The sequence below is a fragment of the Rhincodon typus genome, chromosome 9, assembly GCF_021869965.1.
Source record: "Rhincodon typus isolate 14 chromosome 9, sRhiTyp1.1, whole genome shotgun sequence".
Lineage (NCBI taxonomy): Eukaryota > Metazoa > Chordata > Chondrichthyes > Orectolobiformes > Rhincodontidae > Rhincodon > Rhincodon typus.
In genome coordinates, this window is record NC_063340.1 from 59,091,847 (window position 1) to 59,118,809 (window position 26,963).

The 26,963-nt window shown below is 39.2% G+C and overlaps 1 protein-coding gene across 3 annotated transcripts; it reads right to left on the reverse strand.

Annotated features, from left to right (window-relative positions):
- Positions 1-172: 172 nt before the first annotated feature.
- On the reverse strand, positions 173-26,963 carry utp25 (UTP25 small subunit processor component). Of its 3 annotated transcripts, none has more exons than XR_007262847.1 (13): positions 26,725-26,963; positions 24,546-24,585; positions 22,782-23,025; positions 22,252-22,467; positions 21,797-21,882; positions 20,451-20,855; positions 13,091-13,304; positions 12,186-12,388; positions 8,457-8,639; positions 7,252-7,364; positions 2,650-2,895; positions 1,282-1,659; positions 173-375 (listed from the first exon to the last, which is right to left on the reverse strand). XR_007262847.1 is itself a non-coding variant. In XM_048600785.1 (12 exons), exons 1-12 carry the CDS (start codon positions 26,832-26,834, stop codon positions 1,413-1,415), a joined length of 2,307 nt encoding a protein of 768 aa, XP_048456742.1. In that variant the 5' UTR covers positions 26,835-26,963; the 3' UTR covers positions 548-1,412. The 3 variants fall into 3 exon arrangements, 1 of the variants encoding a protein (XP_048456742.1); XR_007262848.1 differs by having other exon boundaries at positions 173-378; XM_048600785.1 differs by lacking the exon at positions 173-375 and having other exon boundaries at positions 548-1,659.

Here is a 26,963-nt window from a genome sequence, read left to right on the forward strand (position 1 = left end):
GGGTCTTGCATGCAAAATTGCGTCTTGGATAATAATGAAGTGGTCGGTAGCTATAGAACAAAATCTGAACAGGATGCATAATGTGAAGGTTAAGTGGGGAGGGTCAATTAAAATTAAAAAAATTATACAATTTCAGGTTCACATTAAGGGCATGAAATAAAATGCAACCAATGAATTTTGACAAGTGAATTGTATTACATAGATAAATATTACATCATGACGCATCAGAGATGAAGCCAAAACATCATAAACACTAGCCTAGATTTTCCAATGGACAGTTTCTAAATTTTCGATGAGAGTTGCACATGGAAACTCCATGGAATCCTCCTCCGACTTTGAGCAACACCTCCATGTGTGAAAGCTTCTGGAAGTATTCTGCTGAAAGTAAGTAGTTACTCATGAAAAGTTAGACAATTAAATACCTAGACTGACTCTTTAGTAGCTATTGAACACAGTTCCCCTTACACCTCCCAGACCATGACCCGACACCCCTTCCCCACCAGGGCCTGACAACAACACTTTATGCCTCGGACCCGACCACCTCTTCTCCTACTCCAGGCCCAACACTCCTGGCCTGCACGTGCATAAACCCACGTACATCATTTACCTGGGCCTCTTCCCACCTTTCACCCTATTTCCCTATGTATGTGGCACCCTATGGCCTGGAAGCTTACTATCTCAGTACCCTAACCTCTCACTTACTTTTTGACAGCAGCTGTCAAGATTGCTGTCTGAGATTCTGGACTTTCAACTTTCAGAACATGGAGCTGACTGATGTGAAAATAAGGGTGTGGTCTGCCCTCCCCAGATACTTCTGCAGTAGGAAGGTGGTGTTGTCAGAAAGGAACTAACTCGCATTTATAGAACATCGCTCATAACTAAGGTTATCCAAAAGATTTCAGAGAATACAAAATTAGATTGAAGACTATTTAAAACAGTTTTTAATAGAAGTAGTACAATTGACAACGATTACAGAAAATTATAAACAAATCCACAGTTTATTTGAAAGCATTAGAATTCTGTTTGATTGCTGTTTATTTCTGTTAATCTAATCTCGGTGTTTCCAGAATATAGTCTTATACTTAGGAGGTTTCAGAGAAAGCCATGAGTTAAATTAAAAATCATGACGTGCCATTATTTACATTAATGGATGTAAAAAGATCAACTGAGTATTAAATCCTTGGAGTTAAAAAGGCAAACAGTGTAGAATAACGACAAAGTATAAATATTGAACAGGTCAGGGAGCATCTGCAAATAGAAAAAGAATGGATTATCACTGACCTGAAACATTAACTTTGCTTTTCTCCATTGATGCTGCTTGACTTGCTGTGCATTGCAGCATTTTGTAATCATTTCAAATTTCATGACTTCACTGATTATAAAATTGTTCAATATTGCTAGTCCTCAATTTGTTAAGTGTCTTCTCCAGTTACAAACAAATGGACTGATTTTTTAGACTGAATCATCTGTGCAGCACGCTCTGCTCCCACCACTCGACTCAGCTTCTGAGCATCATACTTGGAATACAAAACAGTGCAAGTCCATGTTGCTTCATCGCCCCTATTTTCTGGGTTTAGCATGTTGCAAATGTCACTGTAGAAATGTGGATATGTAGGAAGCTCATAGAAAATAAGATGTCTGATGCCCTTTATTGTGTACCTGTGTTATGAAAGATTTAGAATTATTCAAAAGGGGAACCCACAATAGACATGTCAAATCACATCATATTCTGAATGTATGAACAATGGTGGTTGGTTGGCTCGCCCACCGAGCCAGTTCACTGTTTTTCCACAGACATTTCGTTACCCTGCAGCCTCCGACGAAGCGCTGTTGCATTTTCCCGCCTGTTATTTGAACTCCGGAGTCCGTTGAGCTGGATTACCCCACTTACGGTTTTCCTTCACAGTGGAAGTGTATATGGGGTTGAGCTGTTTGTTGATGGCTTTCTTCATGGAGTACTAGGCTTCTAGGAATTCCTGTGCTTGTCCCTGCTTTGCTTGTCCCAGGATCTTGGTGTTGTCTTGGTGAGCCAACCAACCACAACATCCACAACCTGAGCTACAAATCTACTCTAAAACGTTGTACGAACAATTCAATGAATATACATTTTGTGTGTTGATTGCTTGACAATGCAGGATTACTTTGTACTATAGCAACACTAATTAGCTAGAACTACCAACAATACAATTGTTGAAAAAAGTTAGTTCTACATATTTAAAACCGCTTTTAAAAACTGTCCCAAACTAAACATTTTTAACTTGAAGAGAATTTCTATTGAATTGGTTAAGAGGAGGACACATTTTGATTAATTATAGAATTGTGTCTGTTTTGGTCACTGTTTGCAACCAATTCTCAACTTCTGATTAGAAATAGGTTGAAAGGAAATGCAAAATAGCTCATTTTAATTAACCCAAATAAATGTGCCCATTGACCTTTAATTCTGGCACTTGGTTTCAACATAACATTTTGTTATATCCAGTGGGTGTAAATTCATTCTTTGGCATAAATCTGCTCAACCCTGCACGACTGAAAATTGTCTACACGGTGAACATCACATATTAAAAAAAGGCATTCAATCTCTACTGAGAGCATGGGTAAACAATGAAACTGTGCAAAACTATGACCTTTTTTGAATTACAGGAATCTTACCTTTTGTAAAAATGGAAACGTTCAGTGAATAATAGGAAAGGTTTCTCCCCTTTCAGGAAGTGATGTCTTGCTCGATTAATAGTGGATTTTTTGCTGTATTCACAAATATGAGAAAAATTTACTTCTTCACGGTTCAAGTAGTTTCTCAGTCGCACGTAATCAAAGTATATCGGTACATAAATTAAGGTGTGGGACATAACCGCTTCTCTGTATTGAGGCAAAATATTCTTGATAAAGAATTCAAACCTTAGAGCAAACAAAAAAAAAATTTTAAAAAATTACATGATATTAAACACTAGAATCAAATATGTTCATCCTATCCAATTGTCTAATCTACTTTAATCTTAAAAGTTGGCCACAATTACAGCAGTATTTTTCTTACAAGCCCTTGTTATTTCTTGATAATTTGTGCCATACAGTTCACCTTCACTGTCACTGGGTCAAAATTCCCCCTATTAGTACTCTGGGTGTATCTTCACCATGTAGAATGCAGCAGTTCAAGAAGGTAGTTCAACACATTCACAAGGCCAGTTTGGAACAGACAATAATTGTTGTCCTAGGCAATTATATCTATATCCACATCCGTGACTGAATCAAGAACTACCAATGGCAGAACAAGCTATCTTCTGACAATAGATAATGAGACAGGTTTAATGAATCAGCAGATAGTAATGGATCCTTCAGAGAACAATGCAAACATCACATTCAGTTTCACAATGAGAAACTTGGGTCTGAAACTACAGTATTAATCAAAAACACTTACAACAGGATGAAGATAGGAGGTGGCAAAAATGGACTTGGCAAACAGATTACAAGGTAAGATAGTAGGTAAGGAGTAGCAGACATATAAAAATTAGCAAGAAATAATAAAAACTGCTACAAGAGCCTCTGTACATATATGATGAGTAGGAGAAAAGCTAAAGTAAATACGGATCTTTTAGAGAATGAGTTTTGGAGATTACTACTGAAAGGCAAGGAAGTGGCAGAGACTTTGAACAAATATTTTATATCTATCTCCATGGTAGAAGACATTAAAAGCTTACTAATAATTAATCACGGGCAAAGGGAAGGGAGAAATATAAAATAATTATTGCAAGCAAAGAAGTACTAGGCAAACGAATGTAACTAAAGACAGACAAGTCTCCTGGTCTCAATGTCTATATAGGAGTATTAGAAGTGCTGCAGGGATCGTGGAATGCATCAGCTGTAATCTTCAATTTCCCTAGATGCTTCAAAAGTCCGAGTGGGTTGTAAACCATAAATATAACATGCCATTCGAGAAAGGAAAAACCAGAAAGCAGGAAATTATAAGCTAGTTGGTGTACCATCTGTCATTGGAAAACTACTGGAATCCATAATTAGGGTAGTAGTAGGATATTTTGAAAATTATAATACAATTACAGAGAGTAAACATAATTTTATTAGATCTTTTTATTAAAGGATAATGGATAAAGAAGAACTTGGCATATTGTGTATTTGGATTTTCAGTAAGCGTTTGACAAAGTGTCATTTAGAAAGACTACTGGACAATAGCCCATGATGGGGGCAATATGTTCGGGCAGATAGAGAACTGACGAACAAGCAGAAAACAAATGGTAGAGAGAAATCGGTCACTTTCAGGAAAACTACCCGATGGTGTATCACACGATTCAATGTTAGGGTCTCAATTATTTGAAATCTATAATCAATGACTTGGGTGAATGGGCCAAGCATATTTTAGCCAAATTGGTTGATGGTAGGAAAGCAAGTTTTGAAGACAAATGGTCTGGAAGTGGATACAGAGAGGTTATGAGAGAGGGCAAAATTTTGGTAGATGGAAGATGCAAGAAAATGTTAGGTTGTCTGTTCCAGTAGAAAGAATGGAAAAGTAAAATATTACTTAAATAGAAGGAGACTACTGAAATATTGCAGTACAGTAAACTTTGTCTTGACCAGCACCTTATGACCTGGCACTCTCAAGATATATTATTTCTGCCAGTTTACTAAGTACTGGAAGTTTACTGTATTATCACGATCTCCGTGATGCCCAAGTAGTCAGTCAAGAGTGTGAGTGAGAAGGCTCTCTACTGCTAAGTTTTATTTAATGCAAAGTTGCCCTAATATTTAAGTGATTTATGCTACAAAAAACTATTGAAGTGATGTATATACGCCCTGCATTATATTTCTATTACTTGAGTGTGTTTCTACATTGATTATGTGGACCTCTTAAGGGTGGTTATACTGGAGGAAGTGCACAGAAGGTAGTTCATAGCAGCTTTTTAGGTTGATTCCTGGTTTGAACAGATCGTCTTATGCGGAAAAGAAGAATTGGAGTTTATAAGAATGGAAGGCGATCTTATTGAAACATACAAGATTCTGAGGAAGATATACAGGGTAGATCCTGAGTAGATGGTTTTTCTCAGAGTCAAGGAGAGGTAGAAGGCCACATGCATAGGCAAATCTCAGAAGTGCAAAATAAGGCAACAATAGTAAGAGACTTCAGCTTCCCCAATACTAACTGGGTTAGACAAAATGTAAAAGGTTTGGAGGAGGTGGAATTCTTAAAATGAATCCAAAAGAGCCAGTGCACAGAAAATCCTACAAGAGAAGGGGCAATGCTGGACCTAAGTTTAGGGAACAAAGACACTCAAAAAGGTAGAAGCATCAGTGGTGGAAGACTTGAGTGATACTGACTATTACTCAGTTAGATTCAAGGTAGTTATTGAAAGGAACAAAGATGGATTGGGAGTAAAAGATTCTGAATTGGGGAGCCTGATTTTAATAAAAAGGCAGGATTTGAACAAAGTGGAATAGGAGTGGCAACTCGTAGGAAAACCTACATCAGAACATTAAGTTATTCAAAAACAAAACGGAGAGAGTACAGAGCCAACATGTTCCCAATAAAGATGAAGGGTAGTAACAAGAAGTTGGGAGAACCCTGTAAGTCAGGGATGTACAGGATCAGATAAGGAAGAACAGGAAGTTTATGGCAGATAGGTGGGCTCATAACGGCAGAATCCCGTTAAAAAGTGCAGGGAGTTATTTAAAAAAAGAAATTAGGGAAGTAAAAAAGGAGGAATGAGAAAGCACTACTGGGTTAAATAAAGCAATCTTCAAAGAGTATATTAGGGATAAGAGTATTACCAAACAAAGGAGTTGGGTCCATTACAAACCACGTGACAAACAGTTTGTTCGTTAGGAAGAAATGAGGTTTTTAATGAATACTTTGCGTCTGTATTCACTTACAGGAGGGTGATATAGGGATAGAAATCAGGGAGAGAGACTGTGTTGAACTTGAACAAATCATTATTAACAAGGTGGAGCTATTAGCGGTCATAGCAGGCTTGAAAGTGGATAAGTTCCCAGGCCCAGATGAGATGCATCCCAAGGTGCTATGGGAAGCTGGGGAGAATACTGCAGGCATTCTTAAATTAATTTTCAAATCCTCTCAGGCCACAAGCGTGCCAGAGTACTGGACAGCAATCAATATGAGCCTCTCAACACTTTAGTAGTATTTAGATGAACACTTAAAACGCTATAATAAAAACCTAAAGAACTGTAGATGCTGTGAATCAGGAACAAAAACAAAGTCGCTGGAAAAGCTCAGCAGGTCTGGCAGCATCTGTGAAGGAAAAAACAGAGTTAACGTTTTGGATACAGTGACCCTTCCTCCGAACATAGTATTTAAGGCTACAGACCGAATGCTGGAAAATGGGATTAGAATGGATAGGTAAGGACATGATAGGCTGAAGGGCTTCTTTCCACACAGTAAAACTTTAACTTTGTTATAATCTAGAACTAGTGAGCATAATTTCAGAACAGAGGGTGCTTCAGTTAAGATGGAAATAGGACAAATTTATTTTCTCACAGGGTCATGAATCTTTGAATTATCCACCCAGGGGGGTTATGGGAACTTTGCAATTAAATTATATTCAAGTTTGAGATTGACAGATTTTCTGCAATGAACTTAGGGAGGCACAGTGGCTCAATGGTTAGCACTGCTGCCTCAAGCACCAGAGACCTGGGTTAGATTCCACCTTTGAGCGATTGTCTGTGTAGAGTTTGCACATTCTTCCCATGTCTGCATGGATTTGCTCCGGTTTCCTCCCACGGTCCAAAGGTGTGCAGGTTGAGTGGATTGGTCATGGGAAATGCAGGTATATAAGGATAGGATAGGGCGGTGGGTTTGGGTGGGATGGTCTTCTGAGGGTTGGTATGAACTTGATGGGCTGAATGACCTGCTTCCACACTAAGGATTCTATGATTCTATAAACTCAATCAGTCCCAAATTCATAAAGAATTTTGTCCTGCAACACATAGTTATGTGACCCTCCACAGACTGCCAGCATATTCAGACAACAATAGGATAACTGTAGTAAGAACTGGAAAAATCAAACAGATTTTCTTCCAAATTTGAAATTGAAGCCTCTAACAGGAGTTTTACAATGCATCTATTGGTGCTGCTTGACTTTGGAACACTGACTATTGGTGGCTGAAATGGTGAAGCGCACCATTTATCTAAGACCATCCCACAATTGAACCCCACAATAATACTGAAGATATAATTCAAACCAATTCAGTGCACATAGAAATTGTAAAGAATCTCTAACTTTAATAGATTACCTTGCATCAGGCAGACCCGCGAAGCTGAACACATCTACTCGCTGGAAAACATGTGGCAACTGCACAACAACATGGCAGACTGAACCAGTTTGTGGTAGGTTACTTACAACCACCTAAAAAAAAGAACAAAATCTTCAATTTTGTCCTGTTGAGAATTTGGTGAAGCAGTGCACTAGTGCACCCATATGCTGTATAACAAATATAGCAACATATAAATCATACAAGTTCCCTAGACAATACACTCGAACATAGCTATGTAGTGGATAAGAAACTACCTGCTGAAATTTCTTTTTGTGGAATGAAAAATACAGATATAGACCCAATCCAGTTTTCCCAGGCTTTCATAAGCCAACAGTCATGACAGACAGGACTGATTGGAAATTTGAAAATGACTATTCAAAATGTGCTACTTTATCAAGGTGATATATAGGTTTACAGTCATACAGCACAGCAACAGGCCTTTTAGCCCATCACATCCATGCCGACCAGGTTTTCTAAACTGAACTCGTCCCACTTGCCTGCTTTATCCTCCAAACCTTTCTTTTCTGTGTATCTGTCCAAGTGTTTTGTAGATGTAATAATTGTACCCACCACCACCAGTTCCCCTGGCGGCTCATTCCATATATGTATCACCCTCTATGTGGAAAAAGTTGCCTCCCAGGTCCCTTTTAAACTTTTCCCCCCTCACCTTAAACCTATGCCCTCTAGGTTTTGAAGAAAAACCTTTCCCCACAATGGAACAAAATGTACACTGAAAATTACCTGGTGACTTCACATAGAACATATTAAATCAAGTAAAATTGCCTTTATTGACGTTGGATACATGGAGGTTGTTTAGGGAAGTACCTCTGAAGTAAAACCTCATCATCCAGGAAACAATAACAGGAAAACGATCACTTATTCTGCAGTTTAATCAGGCACTGAGATTGTAGAAAATTGTTTCTTCAGGGTCAATCTAAATACAGCACAGCTCAGATCCAAAACAGCCAATAATGAATAAGTAGCATTTGGTTAGAATTACTGCTTGATTACAGTACAGGAGGGCAATCTGGATGTTGTGTCTGTGTTAGATCACTAAGACTTCTTAAGATTGTAGTCTGTTGTCTTTCTTCCCATAGCCCTGGATTTTGCTTTTACAAATCAGATTGAATAGTATTCCCCAAAATCTAAAATAGCCAATAACAAAAAATTCAAAGTGAGCAAACCTGTCCTCTGTAATTGAAACAGTGTTTACTGAGAACAGCATTAATCTGTGGATCCTGAAATGCACTGAAGATCAAAGTCTGTCTGTAATACTTGGACCAATTGTTCAGATTCCACATCCGCACTCGGGAGAAATTCACTCCATGTGGCTCATGAGGTTGCTGATTAAGATGTTTCAGTAGATGCTGCAACAAGCGAGAACACGGCACTGAAAATAGCTGAACTTATACCATATTAAGGTTTGTATACAGGAATCATTGAAAAATTGTACTATGCTTTCTGAATATGTGTCTGTCTTGGCACGTGAGTCACGTTAACAAGGTAAAGACAGAAAGAAATGTTAGATGATGTAGCCATGATATTAACAGTGTTCGACACAGTGAGATATGCCAAGCTTTTTCGCCTCTGCAGTACTGATCCAATACCATATCTATTTATTACCCCCATTCAGATTACACAAAGAAATCTTATTTTCTTGCTAGATTCACTAACGCTAGTGATAGAAGCTGTTCTAAATTGAATCAGAGCATGCTTACACTGCAGATGGCCATTTTCCCCTTCATGCCTGTCCTCTGAGGGCCCCCACAACGATTTTGAGGCTGTCACTGACCAGAAACTGAACTGGACCAGTCATATAAATACTGTGGCTACAAATGAAGGTCGGAGTTGGTAATCCTGTAATAAGTAACTCATCTCCTGATGCCCCAAAGTCTGCCCACCATCTACAAGGCACTACTCAAAGTATGATGGAATAATGTCCACTTGCCTGGATGACTGCAGATCCAACAACACTTGAAGCTTGACACCGTTCAGAACAAAGCAAGCCAATGGACTGGCACCACATCATAAGCATTCTGATGCACAGTAGTAGCGAGTGTCTACCAACTACAGATTGCACTGCAGAAATTCACCAAGGATTTATAGTCAGCACCTTCAAGGCCCACGAGCACTAGAATGACAAGGGCAGCAGATACATGGGATCACCACCACCTGCAAGTTCTGCTCTAAGCCACTTGCCATCCTGGCTTGGAAACATATTGTCATTCCTTCAGCATCACTGGGTCAAAATCTGGGAACTCGCTCTCTAGCTGCATTTTTGGTGTACCTGCACAAAATGGACTGAAGCAGTTGAAGAAGGCAGCTCACCAGCACTCTCCAGGGCAACTAGGGATGAGCAAAAAATGCTGACTCAGCCAGCGAAGCCTACATCCTATGGATTCATTTTAAACATTCACATAGTGGGCATCATGTTGTTATTGCTTGGTCTGCCAACTTCCTTAAATCTGTACCCTTTTCTTCTCAATCCTTCCATAAATGTGAACAGCTTCCCCCCACTATCTACTCTGTCCAGACAGAAACATATCCACTAAATTTCCTCCCAACCTTTTCTTTGTCAAGGGGAACAGTCTCAACTTCTCCAAGTAACTGAGGTTCCTCATCCTTAGAATCACTCCAGTCAATCTTTTCTGCACTCTCTACCGCCTTCACATCCTTTCTAAAGTGCATTGCTCAGACGGAATGCAATACTTCAAATGAAGCTGAACCAGCTTTCAATTCAAGTTTAGCATAGCTTCCTTGCTTTTGTGTCCTTAATGAATCCTAGGAAGATGTGTGTTTTAACAGCTGCTCTCAATCTCTTCTGCCACCTTCAATGATTTATGAACATGTCAAGCATCTCCCAGTGCATTTTATATGTACCTTTTATCATTCATAAATTTTGAAATTGTGCTGAGAATACCATCATCCAGATTGTTAAGAATGAGATGACTATGAAGGACTCTCTTTCTCAACCTCTCCGCTTGCTTATGGTGTGGTAACCCTCCAGTTAAACCACCACCAGTTGTCTCTCTCTAATGAGAGCGTAGCCCTATGGTCCTCTGGCACTATTGGCAACTTTACCTCTTCGGGGTTGGTTAGTTCAACTGGCTGGACTGTGATGCAGAATGACACTAAGAGTGCAGGTTCAATTCCCTCACCAGCTGAAATTGCCAGGAAGGATTTTTTCTCAGCCACTCCTTTCGCCTGAAGTGTAGTGCCAGGTTAAACCATCATTAGTTGTTTCTCTCTAATGACAGAACATTATGGCCCAGCAGGACCACAGTGATTTTACCTGTATCATTACATATCAGGAACAGCAAAGGGTTTTAACACTGATCCCTAGGGAACTCCATCATAAACTTTCCTCCTGTTGAAAAGGATGTATTAATCACTAATCATTGTCGTCACTCAGCTAATTTCACTTCCAGATTGCTACCATCCCATTTATTCCATGATTTCTAACCTTTTCAAGTGTGATAGCTGTCACTTTATCAAATGCCTTTGAAAGTCTACATAAGCTTGAACAGCATTACTCTCATGAACCCTCTGTTACCTCATCAAAAATTCATACATGTCAGTTAAATGACTTGCCCTTAACAAATCCTAGCTGTCTTTCCTGAATTAACCAGCAATTGTCCAAATGACTATTAACTTTGCCCCAAATTATCATTTCCAGAAGCATCCCTACCACTAGGGTGGCATAGTGGTTCAGTGGTTAGCACTGCTGCCTCACAGCGCCAGAGATCCAGGTTCGATTCCAGCCTCAGGCCACTGTCTGTGTGGAGTTTGCACATTCTATCCATGTCTGTGTCAGTTTCCTCCAGGTGCTTCCAGCTTCCTTCCACAGTCCAAAGATGTGCTGGTTAGGTGGATTGGCTGTGATAAATTGGTGGGTCTGGGTGGGATGCTTTCTGGAGGGTCAGTGTGGATTCAAAGGGCCAAATGACCTGTTTCCATGCAGTTGGGATTCTATGATTTATGACTTCCATGATTAAACTGACTGGTCCGTAGCTGCACAGCGTATCTTTATTTCCTTTTCTGACCAAAAATGCACTACCCCTGAATCTCAGATTTATCATAAAATCGTGCCTAGGCTTTCTCCAATTTCCACTTGCATGTCCCTCAGTATTTTGGATTCATTTCATCCGGTCATTGTGTCTTGACAACTTTAAGTACTGACATCCTATCCCATGCTACCTCCTCATTAATTTTAAACCATTCAAGTATCTAAATTACATACACAGAAATTGCTGGAAAAAAACTCAGCAGGTCTGGCAGTGTCTATGGAGAGAAAGCAACCTTAATGATTCAGGTTCAGAGACCTTCTTTAGAACAGAATCTAAATTGCTTCCTCCATGACCTATGAATCATCTATTTGGCAAGGGCAAATGCCATTCAATACTTCAGCCATGCTTCCTTCTTCTGCATAAATCCTCCTTTTGGCTCCTTATTAGTCCATTCTTCCATTTACCATCCTTTTGCTATTTCTTTGCCTGTAGAACTCGTTATTACTGTTTTAGAAGCAGCTGAATAACATCATAGGAAGTTTTGGTAAAGATGACTAAACCTTCTCCAATCCCTTCATCTAGGCATACTTGATGAAAAGACAGCAGTGGCTATTTGGTTTAAATTACACAATTTTTCATTAAGTATAAAATTAGAGCGACTTCAACTTTAATTTCAATGTTGAAACACTAACACAAGCTAAGAAATAAACTCAAATTTATCACATTTGGATGTACCTTCATTATTTTGGCAACCAGTATGTTAAACTAATTTAAACAAAACAACTTTAGGAATATTGTGTATTAATGATGGCAAATTATGCTTAAAATAAATTTTATATTCTAAACAAAATGCATTTCTTCCCCCAGATAATCCGTCAAACAAAACCATTGGGACATATTTCTTACCACAACATGCTCCCAGTTTTGCATTAGATAGATATCAGCTTGGTCAATAATTAATATTTCAATGGAAGAGAGAAAATCAAAATCCCTGATCTTGTCACCCTCAGCTTTGATTATTGTCCGCAAGCCCAAGGGAGAAGCAATGATGATATCACTAGAATAAAATGGTGCATACAATCTCATACTCCTACGAAGGATGGCCACACCTGATTAAGAGAAACAAATACACAAATTAATTTATGAATAATAAGCATATTCTCGCTACTTCTCCCTCAGCAACAAAACACAGCAAATGGATTTATAGTGTCTACCCTGCAATCCCAAGTGGTGTCCCATCAATTGCAAAATTGGACAACTGCAGTCAGAATGCTACAAATGAGCTCAGTTCTCTCAACCAAATCGTGATGAAAAAGTATAATTCAATTCTTTAATAAAGAATACTACATGGACAACATGCTGAAGGTCCACCACTTGTAAAATTAGTTCAAAAACACAAAGGGAGGGACAAATTGGAGGCAGAAAAGCAACATCTTGTGTTTACTAGTGGGTTGCAGCTATCAAAGAGAACAAAAGGCTGACTATTACCATAAAATCTAGAGCATACCAAATTAAAAGTTCAGAATATCACTAGCAATGTTCATGTCAAGGTCAATTAATTCAGTTTAAGAGTGGGGGAAGGGGAGTGGTGTTGCATGGCACAGCATTCCTCTAAGTCAGTTTTTGAGTTCAAATCCACTCTAGGACTTGATAAACGCAGAAGGTGCTTTCCTAACGTGCCAAACAGATTATTGTAAATCCTTCCAATACACCCAGAGAGAGTTGGGAAGTCTCCTGGTTAGCCATGCTCAATGTGGAGTGGCACCTTCAGGCTAAAACCTCCAGCATTCTGGTAGGAAACACAGCCATACCTATTCGGAAGTGATCATCAATATTGCCAGCAAAAATAGCTTCATAATCTTCAGGTCGTTTTAGATTTGGTGGTCTGTCTTCTGGACGAGAGCCATACTCATCCTTAAATCTTTTCTTGTTGCTCACTTCCAGCTTGTCTTTCACATCAAGAAGACTAATCAAGATTTGTACCACTCTTAAAGCTGACTCTCTAAATGGCACTACAATAAGTACCTGGGAGATAAAAACATTTTCTTGTTAAATTTAAAGGAAGTGTAATAAACAGGTCTTCGGTTTCCCATTAGGAAGGCGATACCCAGATATGCTCCCTTATGGTCAGCCTCCCACCAAACCAATTGTTAATTCAGGAAACGCCAAGGCCTTACAGTTATATTGAACAATGTTCTTAAACAGTTAGCACCCATGACTGAAATTTCTCACTCCTTATTGCAGTGATCTTGACCTATTTAATATAAATTGGTTAATAATTTACCAAATGTCAAGCAAAGGCAGTAAGCATTTGCCCCGAAGTATATAATGCTTTAAGTTAATTGTGTCAGTTTTTACTCCAAACCACATCAATGGCACAAATAATTGTAGAAATTACGCAACCAGAAATATCAGGAGTGTATACATCCACTGGGCCAAATATTTCTGTTTTCTGACATTTTAAAATATATTTATGAGCCTCTGACTCAACATCTCATTCTCCTATTTTAATTACAAATTTATCGCTTTTACAGGCACGCAAACATTTCAATACACTTCGCTCCTAAGGATGTATGTTGCAATTTTAGTAAAACATTTTTATTTAAATATTATTTTATTAATCAGCTTTTCAACGTGAAAAAAAAAGGGCTGGAACACTGAATACTTTGCACACAATTAAAACTACTGGGTACCAACTGTAATGCTGTATGGTCAATTTCAGCTCATGGGTCATCAACATTACTTGAAAACTTGTATACAATTTCTTTACATTTATATTCACTGTACTGATGATATTAATTTTTATGAACTTCATTAATGTTTTAAACTGCAATAAATAGGTTCTGACTAAGCAAGCCTTATTTAAACAGTAACATCGAGTCTACTTTTTCAGATGAATCATTGCTAAAGCATAAAATATTTAAGAATTTTCACACACTTGAAAGTAAAGCATTGTCTGTTTCAAACAATAAATTGCTACTCATTTTTTGCACAGCAACTCAGACCATCAATTTAACCGGGAAACGTGTTTAGTCACACAAAATAAAAATAAGTAGGATAAGTATGGCAATGAAATATCATGCATTAGCGGTCTCAGGAAACAAAAATCTCTTCTCAAGCAATGCACATACAGTACATCTGTAAAAGTCTAATGGATAACACAGAGCTATGTCTCTCCAACCTGGCAGAGGGATATAATGGGCATTCCCACTTGGAGGTAGTTTGGGCACTCAAATTGGCCACAATTGTCATTAAAGACCTAAACCATCTGATATTCTATAAGCAGTGTGGGGGTGCCAGGCTACTTGGGCAACCCACCAGGTAGAATTTGGCAGGCATGGACAGAGGAGGATTCTTCCTACTATGTAATCTGTACATAATAGAGAAACCCACTAGCATCAAGGGCCAAGCTTGAGGGAAGAATCTAGTTTTCCTTTTAATTTCACTCCCCTCCAGAGGCCACTGACTGGTTCCAGCTGCCTTGTCTCACCTACCTTTCCTTCACAGTTCCAGTGATGATCCAGCTTTTGGACCTTGCTGCAGTGCCAGCAGAGGCTACCTCTCACAATAGCACTAGTGGGACTAGATAACTGTCAAATTCACATTGGCTGTCAGCTCTCACAGATGAGACGTTTGCCTGAAGATGTGAAGTTTGCCTGAAGATGTGAAGGACTCAGCTGTCAACAGTTAAGCATCCAATTGACATTAAATCAGGTTGGAAGAGCCTGGAATGGCCACTGAGATGCCATCTGCCTCTCCAATTAGCAGACTGGTCCACCTCAGGGGCTTTTAAACTCTGTCTAAAATCTCCAAATGCAATACAAATACAAGAAGCAGTAGAATTTAGTGAACTAGAGTCATACAGCAAGGAAACAAACCCCTCAATCCAACTCATCCACGCCAACCAGATCTAGGGTAGAAGTGACCTGTATCAGAAGGGCGGGTTGCCCGTGATTTGGAACAGGATGGTATCTAGAGTGCTACTTGGGATGGTTTTTTTGGGCCAGGATGGGGGGCACCACCCAAAGAGAGATAGTGACAAGAGAGATAAGTCTGAGTAAAAACTGAAAGAACTGCAGATGCTGTAATTCAGGAACAGAAACAGAAGTTGCTGGAAAAGCTCAGCAGGTCTGGCAGCAATCGGTGAAGAAAAAAAATCAGGGTTAACGTTTCAGGTCCAGTGTTCTGAGAGGTTCTGAGGAAGAGTCACCGGACACAAAATGTTAACCCTGATCTTTTTCTTCACAGATGCTGCCAGACCTGCTGAGCTTTTCCAGCAACTTCTGAGATATGTCTGAGGCTGGTATAGTTGGGAGTAAGAACAAGTCAAATAGTCAGGGCAGGCAAGAACAAGGCACAGAAGGAGGTAAGACTGAAAAAATAAAATTGCACTTATTTCAATGCAAAAAGGCCTAACAGGTAAGATATATGAATTCAGGGCATGGTTGGAAATAATGCACTGGGATGTCATAGCTATTACTGAAACGTGGCTCAGGGAAGGGCAGGTCTGGCAACCTAATGTTCTGGGGTACAGATGCTATAGGAAGGATAGAAAGGTTAGGGCAAGAGAGAAGGGAGAAGTGACATTTTTGGTTAGGGATAACATTACAGCTGTACTTAGGGAGGAAATTCCTGGGAGAACGTCCAGTGAAGTTATATGGGTGGAACTGAGAAATAAGAAACAGATGATCACCTTATCGAGACAGTACTACAGGACTCCCAATAGTCAGTGGGAAATTGAGAAGCAAGTTTTTAAGGAGATCTCAGATAGGATTGTAATGGTAGGAGAACTTAACTTTCCAAATATAGACTGGGACTGCCATAACATTAAGGGCTTGGATGAAGAGGAATTTGTTAAGTATGTGCAAGAAAATTTTCTTATGTGGATGTATCTACTAGAGACAGAGCAAAACAGGACTTCTTTTGGGAAATAAGGCAGCGCAAGTGACTGAGGTGTCAGTGGAGGAGTACTTTGGGGTCAGTGATCATAATTCTATTAGATTTAAAATAGCAATGGAAAAAGCTAGACCAGATCTAAAAGTTAAAGTTCTAAATTGGAGTAAGGCCAAGTTTGACAGTATTAGGCCATAACTTTCAAATGTTGATTGGATGAAGCTGTTTGTAGGTAAAAAAGGTACAGCTGGAAAGTGGGAGGCCTTTAAAAATGAGATAACGAGAATTTAGAGACAGCATGTTCCTGTTACTATGAAGGGCAGGGCTGGTAGGTAGAGGGAATGCTGGATGACTTGAAAAATTGAGGCTCAGGTCAAGAAAAAAGGAGGAGGCATATGTAAGGTATAGAAAGCTGGGATCCAGTGAATCCTTTTCACCAGTAGGAGTATACTTAAGAGGGAAATCAGGACGGCATAAAGGGGACATGAGATGGCTTTGGCAAATAAGGTTAAGGAGAATCCAAAGAGATTCTACAAACATTAAAGGACAAAAGAGTAATAAGGAGAGAATAGAGTCCCTTAAAGATCAACAAGGCTTTAAAGGTCCCACTTTTTAAACCTCCTGCCTAATTTCCTACATATTCTCTGCAGAACCTCAACCCTTTCTCTACGTACGTCATAGGTACTGTTATGAAGTTGGATACAGTAATTGTGAAGTGGAAGGCAGGAAGCTAAAAATGTATGGTTCCTTTAAGAGATTTGTGCTTTGTCTGCACTTCGAATATTATTTAAAAAAAATGCATGTCTGTGAGCAGCAGCTGAAGTTGCCAGTACAGAGAGCCTCAAAAAGTGAAACAAGTCTATCAAAAAAGCCTTACAAGTGGCAGGCGAAACAGTAGTCTTGTTTTGATGTTGTGACAATGAGTTTGAATGTGGTCAATTAATTTAAAACGAAACTCAGCAATTCAAAGCCAATTGAATTTAAACCTGACGGTGTTGACAACCTGAAAACAAACTATAAAGAACTTGATTATGTCACTATGGGTGTATAAGACGAGGGCATGTGGAAAATCGGGGAGAGAGAACTGCCACCTGCCAGAGTTAGCACCATTCAGTTCTCAGAGAAAGCCCATCTAATTAATCAAAAGGTACCATGGTATTTTAGCTCAAAGTCCTCACTGAAGAAATTATAGAGATAACACATCCCTGACAGCAGAATTAACGGAAGAAAGGTGTTTGTGAAGAGAGTGGGGATGACAGTCTGTGCGAACTTGGAGATGTTATAATTTATTACTTCTTAATTGGGTTTATATTAGTGGGACTTGTCTTTATTTAAAGAGCATTCCTGTGGAACTTAGACCAGTTAGGAAGTAGTTAATACTATAGGAGGGAATTTTTTTTTTCCTTTATTCATTCACAGGATGAAGATGTTGGTGGCTAGGCAGCATCTTTTGCCCATCCCTAATTGCCCAGACAGCAGTTCAGAGTCAACCACATTACTGTGGGTCTGGAGTCACACGTAGGCCAGACCAGGTAAAGGTGGCAGTTTCCTTCCCTAAAGGACATTAGTGAACCAGGTTGTTGGTTAGTAGTTCTAATTTGTTCATTGTTGGGTTAAATAAATAAATTGATTGTTTCTTGTTACTTGCAAAGTGGAGATCAGGGATTTTCTTTCTTTTAGCTACTCTTTTAATAATTACGAGGGGAAAGACGAGCTTCTGAGTGTTTCAGGTGTAATTATTAGAGGGGGAACCCCTACTCCCATCATAACAGATTAGGGCTTGTGTTTTAGTTTAATTATCGGAAGGGTTCGGCCATTCCCGTGGTAACAGTACCAACGTATACAATGACTTCCTGCTGGTCACTCTCCCCTTTGGGTATTCTGCACCTGCTCTGAGACATCCTTGACCCTGGCACCAGGGAGGCAACATGCCATTCTGATGTCTCTCTGACAGCTGCAGAAATGTCTGTGCCCATGACCAGAGAGACCCCTATCATAATCAATCGCTTGGAACCGGATATACCCCTCGTTACTGTACAGCCAATCAATCAGAATACCAGAAACCTGGCTGTCAGTGCTATATTCCCGAGAAGCCGTTGCCCCTTACAGCATAATTGTTCGAGATGGGGGATAGCCACAGCGGACTCCTGCACTACCTGCCTACCTCTTCTTCCTGTCCTAGTGGTAATCCATCTGCTTGACTGCAATTGCGAATCTCCTATCTGCTTGATACTGCCATCCATCACCCTCTGACTCTTGTAAATTCCTCATTGCCTCTAACTGCTACTCCAACCGATCCATGTGATCCAATAGGATTTGCAACCAAACATGCTTCCTGCAGACAGTCTCCAAGAACACTGAAATGCTCCCTGATCTCCCACATCCAACTGGAAGAGCATATCACTCTAAAAGCCACCTCTGCCCCCTTAATCTACAGATGCAAAAAATACCTAAAAACAAACAAACACAACACACACTGCTCAAAAACTCCGCGTTAGCACAGTCTTACTGCTCAGAGCACTGCTCTGGGATAACTTAATCATTATATTTAAAATCAATAAAGAGACAGATAAAACGTTAAAAGAAAATCACCCCACTCACTATTATATAATTACTAAAAAAAATAAGATGAAGATAAGTTTATAAATCTTAAAATCAAACACTTAGTTGATCAGGCTCTAAAATCATCACTGATCTCTCCAAGCTGCAGTACACAATTCCAGTATTAGGTTTCCCAAGGTCAGCTGTGAAACTGCGCCTTTTGTTTTTTTCCCCCAACTGATCTTCAGATACTTTTGCGATTTCACAGTCAGTCAGTCAGCTGTGAAAATGCACTGCTTGATGTTTGCTTGCTGATGTCTAGAGCCGTTGGGAATTCTTCAGTCTCTGACCTCACCATTTGGTTGCTCTCCCAAAACTTAGTCTCCTGCTTAGGGTATCATTTTTTGATTTTTTTTTTTTAAAAAGTTCCAAAAACAATACAAAACTTATAAAAACAGTAATCATTGTTCCAAGAAAGCGAGTAAATCAGCTCCAGCACTGGAACAAAAACCTCAAAGAAAAAGAAAGGGCAGCACAGTCTTCTCCTATCCACTTTTTTTTGGCCTTGTCAGCTTCTGATTATGTGAGAAAAGTGATTAAGGATCATTGTAACATATGGATATTATTTGGATTAGGAAATGAAAAGCAAGAAAATAAAACACTTTTTGTACATCAGCAGTTTTCTTTTTCTTTACTCTGAGAATTATGCAGGGCCTTGATTAGGAAAAAAAAAATACAAAAAGAAACTGTAAAGTGATTTCAGGAATACAATCTCTACCTTAAACATATTCAAAAACTGAACTTCCACAGAACTCTTGGGTAAAAATTCTAAAGTCTCAAAATGCCCCAGCTGATATAACTTTTCCTTACTTCAGTCCTAAGTGGCACCCCTGATTTTAAATTGTACCTTTGGGTACAGACTCTTTAATCAGGAAAGCAACTTATCTGTATCTACCCTGTCTATCCCTTTCAGTATTTTGTAGGTTTCAATGAGATCACCTTTCATTTTTTTGAAACTCTAGAGAATATAAGCCCAATCTCATAACAGTACGGTCCCACTGCTTTGAAAAGTCTGGTGAACATGTGCTACACTTTCCTTCCTGAGAAAAGGAGGCCAAAATTGCACACATTACCCTAGATGCAGTGTAACCAGGCTTCTGTAGAAATGAAACAAGTCTTCACTACTCTGATACTCAAACCACCTTACAATAAAAGCTAACATTTCATTAGCCTTTCTAACAGCTTACTGCAACCTATAAGTAGCCTTCAGTGATTTATTGACAGCGAAACCTCGGTCCTTTTGTACATCTACACTTTTGTTCCTCCTATCAACCTACCATACTTTTTCTCCATTTTATTTTCCATCTGTCATGTTCTTGCCCAGTCACCAAGCCTGCCCAAATCCTCCTAAAATAACTTTACAACTTCCCCACAAAACAATATCCTCCCTAGCTTTGTTTCATTCATAAATCTGGAAATATTAAATTTGGTTCCCACATTTCCATTACTGATCACATTGGCCTCCAGATCAGATGAAAGGCAGCCTTGCTGCGAGTGCCACACAATATGTTTAGTCACCTGTGACAATATACCATTAAGACTGGTTCTACAAATTTCTCTCTTTAGAAATGTTTCAGATTACACACCAATGTTTTACCTACTGAGAGAAGTGTGTGAAAATGACCCCCATGTGGTGTCACTAGCGCTTTTTAATTGTCATATTAAGAAAGTCATTACCTTAGGTCTTGTAAGTCCTTGATCTCTCAGGTCATCAATTTCTGCCTTTTGATCTTGGTACTTTGCATTATTGCTCAGCACCTGTGAATTTGCTTTCAACACGTGATTTATCACATGTAAACAATAGGCATGGCGAATTTGCTCTCCATTTTGAATAGCAGTCCTTTCTGGATAATACAAATCTTTGTAATTATTTATTATACGGAAGAGTCCTTGTTGAAGTGGTGTGAAAAATTCTTGTTGATTCAGTTGATCCTCTGCTGAAAGGAGTTGAGCATTGACCGTAGGCCATGTTGTTTCCAGTGGTTTATGGAGATGGAGATTTTTTGAACTGTCATCTGACAACTCTTTAAGAGAATATTTCGGTAGGCGACTGGACCATACTAACTGCCCAAGGGTAGTCCACTTGTAAAAAGACAAAAAAAATTAATAAAAAGGTGCTGGCTTAGAAAAATCCTTTTGAAATACAGTGCCTTTTAATTTTAACAACCAAAACAAAATTTAATAAGGAGATTTTATATGAAATTTCTGTTCATTTGCCAAGAATTTAAGTTCTTAAATAATTATTGTACAAAGCCCACTTAAAGCCTGCAATTCAAAATAATGTTTAAAAAGTGCTTAACTATCAAATACAGAAAAACTTTCATTTTATATTTTAAAAAAATTGCATGATCAGTGAACACCAGTAACTGGGAGTTTGGTATTAATTTGTTTGTGCAAAACTGAAGTAGTGTTAAGCTTCTGCTAATATCAAAAGGTTGTCAGAGTTCACAGTCTGTAATCCCCACTACTCAGAATTATGAATTTATCTAAATATATTTTTGCAGTAAATAATGGACACTGAACAATAAGAAAGCACTATCAATAGCTACAGATGGGTTTTACCAGTCAAGAGCTGGAGCATAATGACCTCCTTAACATCAAGTCTGCACAAGTACATTATTTATACTAAGATAACACAGTGTGGAGCTGGAGGAACACAGCAGGCCAGGCAGCATCAGAGGAGTAGACAAGTTGACGGTTTGGGTCAGGACCCTTCTTCAGAAATGGCCCATTTCTGAAAGAGGGTCCCGAACCGAAATGTCAACTTTCCTACTCCTCTGATGCTGCCTGGCCTGCTGTGTTCCTCCAGCTCCACACGGTGTTATCTGACTCCAGCATCGGCAGTTCTTGCTATCTCTATTATTTATACTAACCTACTTGCCTTAATGAGAGTACATCAAATGTCCTTAACCACTTGACCTTTAATACTAATGATAAATCATTCCCCAGAAACCAAAATTCCAAAAACTGAAGCAATTCAACTTCCTCAAAATTCAAAGGCTAAATAATTAGTTGACAATTACCTTGGACTGTATTGTACTATGAAACTGTGTTATAGTTTTCACATCATCTTCCTCTAGCTCTGTGTCCATATGTTGCTTAAATGGGTCTGAAAGAAAAAACAAGGTTGTGTTAAGCGAGCTTAGGAGAATGTCAATGTTCAATAACTAAACTTCCACATTTCAGCAATGCCCTGTGCTACCTATTTATTCCACTAGAATTCAGCTAGTCCAAAGACAGCTAGGCTGCTCTATTGGTTTAAAGAAAAATAACTTTCTGAAAATGGAAACAAAAATTATTCATATTGAATATCTAAGCTACAACGTATGCACTGTAGTCATCTTAGGTTTATCGACCTACTCAAGTCAATTAACATTGTAGAAAAAAACTGCCCTGGTCAAAGTTTACAAGTGGCAGGTTATGGAACTCAACGAAGGGAGTCTACCGAAAATACAAATAGAAATCAGGAAAGTCTTACCTTCAGAACTGTTTACATAAGCAACTTCTTCACTTTCGCCTTGACTTCCATCTCCAATGAAATTACTTTCTAAACAGAATTTAGCTTCATTCTTCACATCAGTGAAATCAGTTTCGAGGTCACTGTCGTTTTCAATTTCATCACTGTGTGCCACCTCACTCTTGGCAAATTTTTCCCCTGTAGTACAGCTTTTCTTTTCAGCTTTACTGAATGCATCTGTAAACAATAAGCAACAACCAAGGAAGAAAGATGAAAAACATAGTCAACATAATGACAGATTATTCAATGTCACAATATAATTCTTTTTTAGAATGGATCTTGATTTAATTTTTAAAAATGGATTTGCTATTTTTAAGAATGTCCTTTCCCATTCAGTCATTTAGTATACAGCACATGACTGCAGAGGTCCAAGAAGGCAGCTCACCACCACCTTTCCAAGGGCAATAAATTCTGGTCCAGCCAGTGATGCCCACATCTCACAAGTAATAGAAAATAAAACAAAAAAAAAATAGAATTAACTAAGAAAATACCTCTTTCTCCTTGATCATTTTTGTTGTTGATTTCATTATCATCCTTCTCTTCCTCCTCATCATCTTGAATCATATCCTTCACAACCTCTTCAAATTCACTTTCGCTGTCACTATCAGAACCAGAGTCTAGATCCTCTGCAACATTTTTTAAGGTGGAACACAGATGTTGGTAGGCAGTCATCTGTTCCATATCAGATTCTGCATCGCTCTCTGAATCGGTCTGCTCTGAGCTATCAGCCTGAAACTGTTTGGACAAAAATAATAGTGAGAATGGTGAAGGGACGCAACAGTCTAGTGATGTTATCACTGGACTTTTAATCCAGAGACCCAGGGAATGCTCTGGGACCTGGGTTTGAATCTCACCGTGGCAGATGGTGGAATTTGAATTAAATTTTAAAATAGCATTGCCAATTGTCAGAAAAACCCATCTAGTTCGCTAATGTCCTTTAGGGAAGAAAACTGCCACCCTTGCCTGGTCTGGCTACATGTGACTCCAAACCCACAGCAATGTGGTTGACTCTGAACTGCCTTCTGGGCAATTAGGGATGAGCAATAAATGCTGGTCTAGCCACTAATGCCCTCATCCTGTGAACAAGTGAAAAAAACGAATATCTGCAGTCACCATGTTCTTCAGACATTTTGTCTGAGAATTGTACAAACCTCATGAGCCACTGTCTAAGACTGAAGCTAACTATTTACATTTTTGGCACCTTGCTCAACAACAGTGAGTTTCCGACTCGTATACTCTCCATTGCAAATACTGCCTTGGTTATGTTTTCCTGCCCAATTACCTCAGTCCAACTGTAAAACTCGACATCATTCTCACCTCCAAACTCTATTACATCAATTTCTTCCTCAATGCATACATTTTTCACCCATCTAAAAAACTCTATTGGCTATAGATCCTATTCCACACCAACTCCTCTGTATCTATCGTCCCTACCTTTGCTAGCATACAGTGATTCCAGCTGTCTCACCATCTCAATTTTCATTCTAGTGTTCAATTCCCGGATGGTTTTATCCTTTCTTACCATTGAGCACCTCCAATCCCAAACTTCTCCCACAAATCTCTGCTTCCGACTTTTCTGTGATGTGGAGGTGCCAGTGTTAGACTGGGGTGGACAAGGTCAGAAATCACAACACCAGGTTATAGTTCAACAGGTTTATTTGAAAACACAAGCTTTGGAGCCTCAGTCCTTCTAAAGGATTGAGGCTCCGAAAGCTTGTGATTTCAAATAAAACTGCTGGATTATAACTTAGTGTTGTGTAATTTCTGACACTGTCTGGCTTTTCTGGACATTCTCCCACTCTCTTCACTCTACTTACGCTAGCTGTTTCTTTAGATATCTATGTTCCCATGCTTGGGAATTCTTTCATAAATCTTCCACCTCCTTTGAGTGCACTCTGATGATTTTTGGTAACCGGGTCTAACACCTGTCGTCTTTGTCTTGGTGTAATGTTTCTTTAAATTATCTCTGTGAAAAGGTCTTATTTTTTTCAAGTATTAACCATAATAAACTATTAAAATAAACATCAGTGCCTACATCATTGTTACATCAAACTTTCATAGCAAAGAACTTGCACTCTCAACACATCAAACATTGTGTGTTTTATCTAGACATTTCCAGAGATGTTCATTTCCAGCTGCCATTTAATTCAATATTTTTAAAATTAAGTTTAACTAGCACATGAAGCATTCTGTCTTTCAGAAAGTGTTACCTCCAGATACTACAAGAATCCACAAAAATAGTATTCAAAACTCACCGGATCAACAATCTGAACTGGCGCTGCTTTTTCCAAAATCCTGCAAAACAATACCTAAATATTACACAGAATTGCAAGATAGCCTAATGGAAAATAAAGACTTGGCAGACGAATTGAACAGGTATTTTACAATTTTCTCTATAACAGATATAAAGCAACAATAAATCAGAAGATAAAAGGGAGTGAGGAACTCAGGAAAATTACAATCACCTAAGTAGTACTGAGTAAATTGCTGGCATTGAAAACTGACAAGCATCTTTATTTGGAGATAGCAAGAATTGTAGATGCTGGAATCACAGTCAATACAGTGTGGAGCTGGAGGAAAGTTAGGACTGGTGATGAAGGATGCACACCCAAAACGTCAACTTTCCTGTTCCTCTGATGCTACCTGACCTGCTGTGTTCCTCCAGTTCCACACTCTATTGGCAACATCTTTATTCTATGCTCTCAAAATAAGTTCCAACTCAGATAGGTAATATGTTGATTTTAATTTTATTTTTCAAAACAACTTACAATTGTGGTGGGTTGGAAAACAGTAAATGTTTCTCCTTTAGTCAAAACGAGGAATCAACAAACAGAAAACTACAGGCCAATTGGTTTAACATCTGCCATAGGGAAAACGTCAGAATCTGTTGTTAAAGGCACGCTAGCAGGGCATGCTTATAATTTTAAGTTATTAGTTTTCAACCTATTCTTTGAGGAAGCAACGTGTGTTGCATATAAAGGAGATCTTGGCAAGTTTGCTGCATTCTGATTTTTAGAGGGTATTTCAGAAGTTGCCACATCAAATGTTGTTGTTGAAAATAAAAGCTCATGGTATACAGGGTAGTATATTGGCATGGATAGATTGGTAGATTAGCAGAGAGTAGGCAAAGATGGATCTTTTCCTGGTTGATGATATGTAATGGTGTGCCATAGGAATCAGTGCAGGAACTTCAATTGTTTACAATTTACATAAATGACCTGTTTTAAGGAACAGAAGGCAAGATGGCCAAATTTGAAGATAACATAACAATAGGCATAAAACTAAGTTATGAAGAGGACATATGGAGGCTACAGATATTGATAGTTACACAGTGGGCAAAGAATTTCAGAGCAAACATAATATTATATGATGGCAGAGCAGAAGCAGACCATTCAGCCCATCAAGTCTGCTCCACCATTTAATGAGACCATGACCAATTTGATAACCCTCAACTCTACTTTCCTGTATTTACCCTATCCCACTCAATTCCCCCACTGATTAGAAATCTGTCTCCCTCAGCCTTGAATATACTGAATGTCACAGCTTTGACAATCCCTGGACTGCTGGTTTGCAAAAAAAAAAATCCAACTTCAACAGCCCAGGTTAAATCCTCGCACCAGCTGAAGTTGCCACAAAAGGTCCCACTTTCTCAACCTTACCCGAGGCTTGGTGACGGTTCACCTCTACTGAGGCAGCAGTTTTATGGTCGTCTGGAACAATGGTGATTTTACCCTTACAGCCTTCTGTAGTAAAGAATTACAAAGATTCACTAGCCTCAGAGAAGAAAGCCTCTTGCCACTAGCAGATTTAAAATAGTGGAAGAAGAATTACTTCTCCCAAAGGGTCAAGAATTTGTGGAATTCACTATCCCAGACAGAACGGATGCAAGGACACCGAATACATTTAAAGGAGGTGATGAGACAGCTTCTTCATTAGTAACAGATTAAAGAAAGTTGAGGCCAAGATGAGATCAGCCATGATTTATTAAAAGATGGCGCAGGCTCGAGGGGCTGAATTGCTTAATCCTGCACTTTTTTTAAAAAAGTGTTGAACTCATGTTCTTAAACGCGTGGTCTCATATTCTGAGACTATACCCTCTGGTCCTAGACTCGCCCATAAGGGTAAACAAACTTTCCATATCCACCCTGTCAAGTTCCCGAAGAATCTTACATGGTTCACTGCAGTTGCCTCGCATTCTTTCAAACTATAATGAGTATAGGCCCAACCCACACAATGCTCATAACAGCGCTCCACTATATCCAGGATTAGTCTCGTGAACCTTCTCTGCACTACCTCCAATGTCAGTATATCTTTCCTTCGATAACTGTTCACATTATTCCAACACCACACTTCAGGATGATAAGAGACCGAAACATGGGTGCAAGACTGGCAGCGAAGGTCAATTTAAGGTGATTTTAAAGCAGGCAGACTCACTCATCATGAAAGGGATGTTGCTCCCCGAATTCCCGCAGATGTTTTTTCTGCTTCTTGGTTAAGTTACTCCCAAGACCCTGGGACTTTCTTCCACTCTTTCTTTTCCCCATTTCCTCCTACAACACGCGCACGCCTGCTGCTATCCGATTGGACACCAACCCGGTGCCACGTCCCAATACGGGGTCTCACTATTAGCTCAGCCGTCCTCCCTGAAACCTAACCTGTACAACTCCACCCAA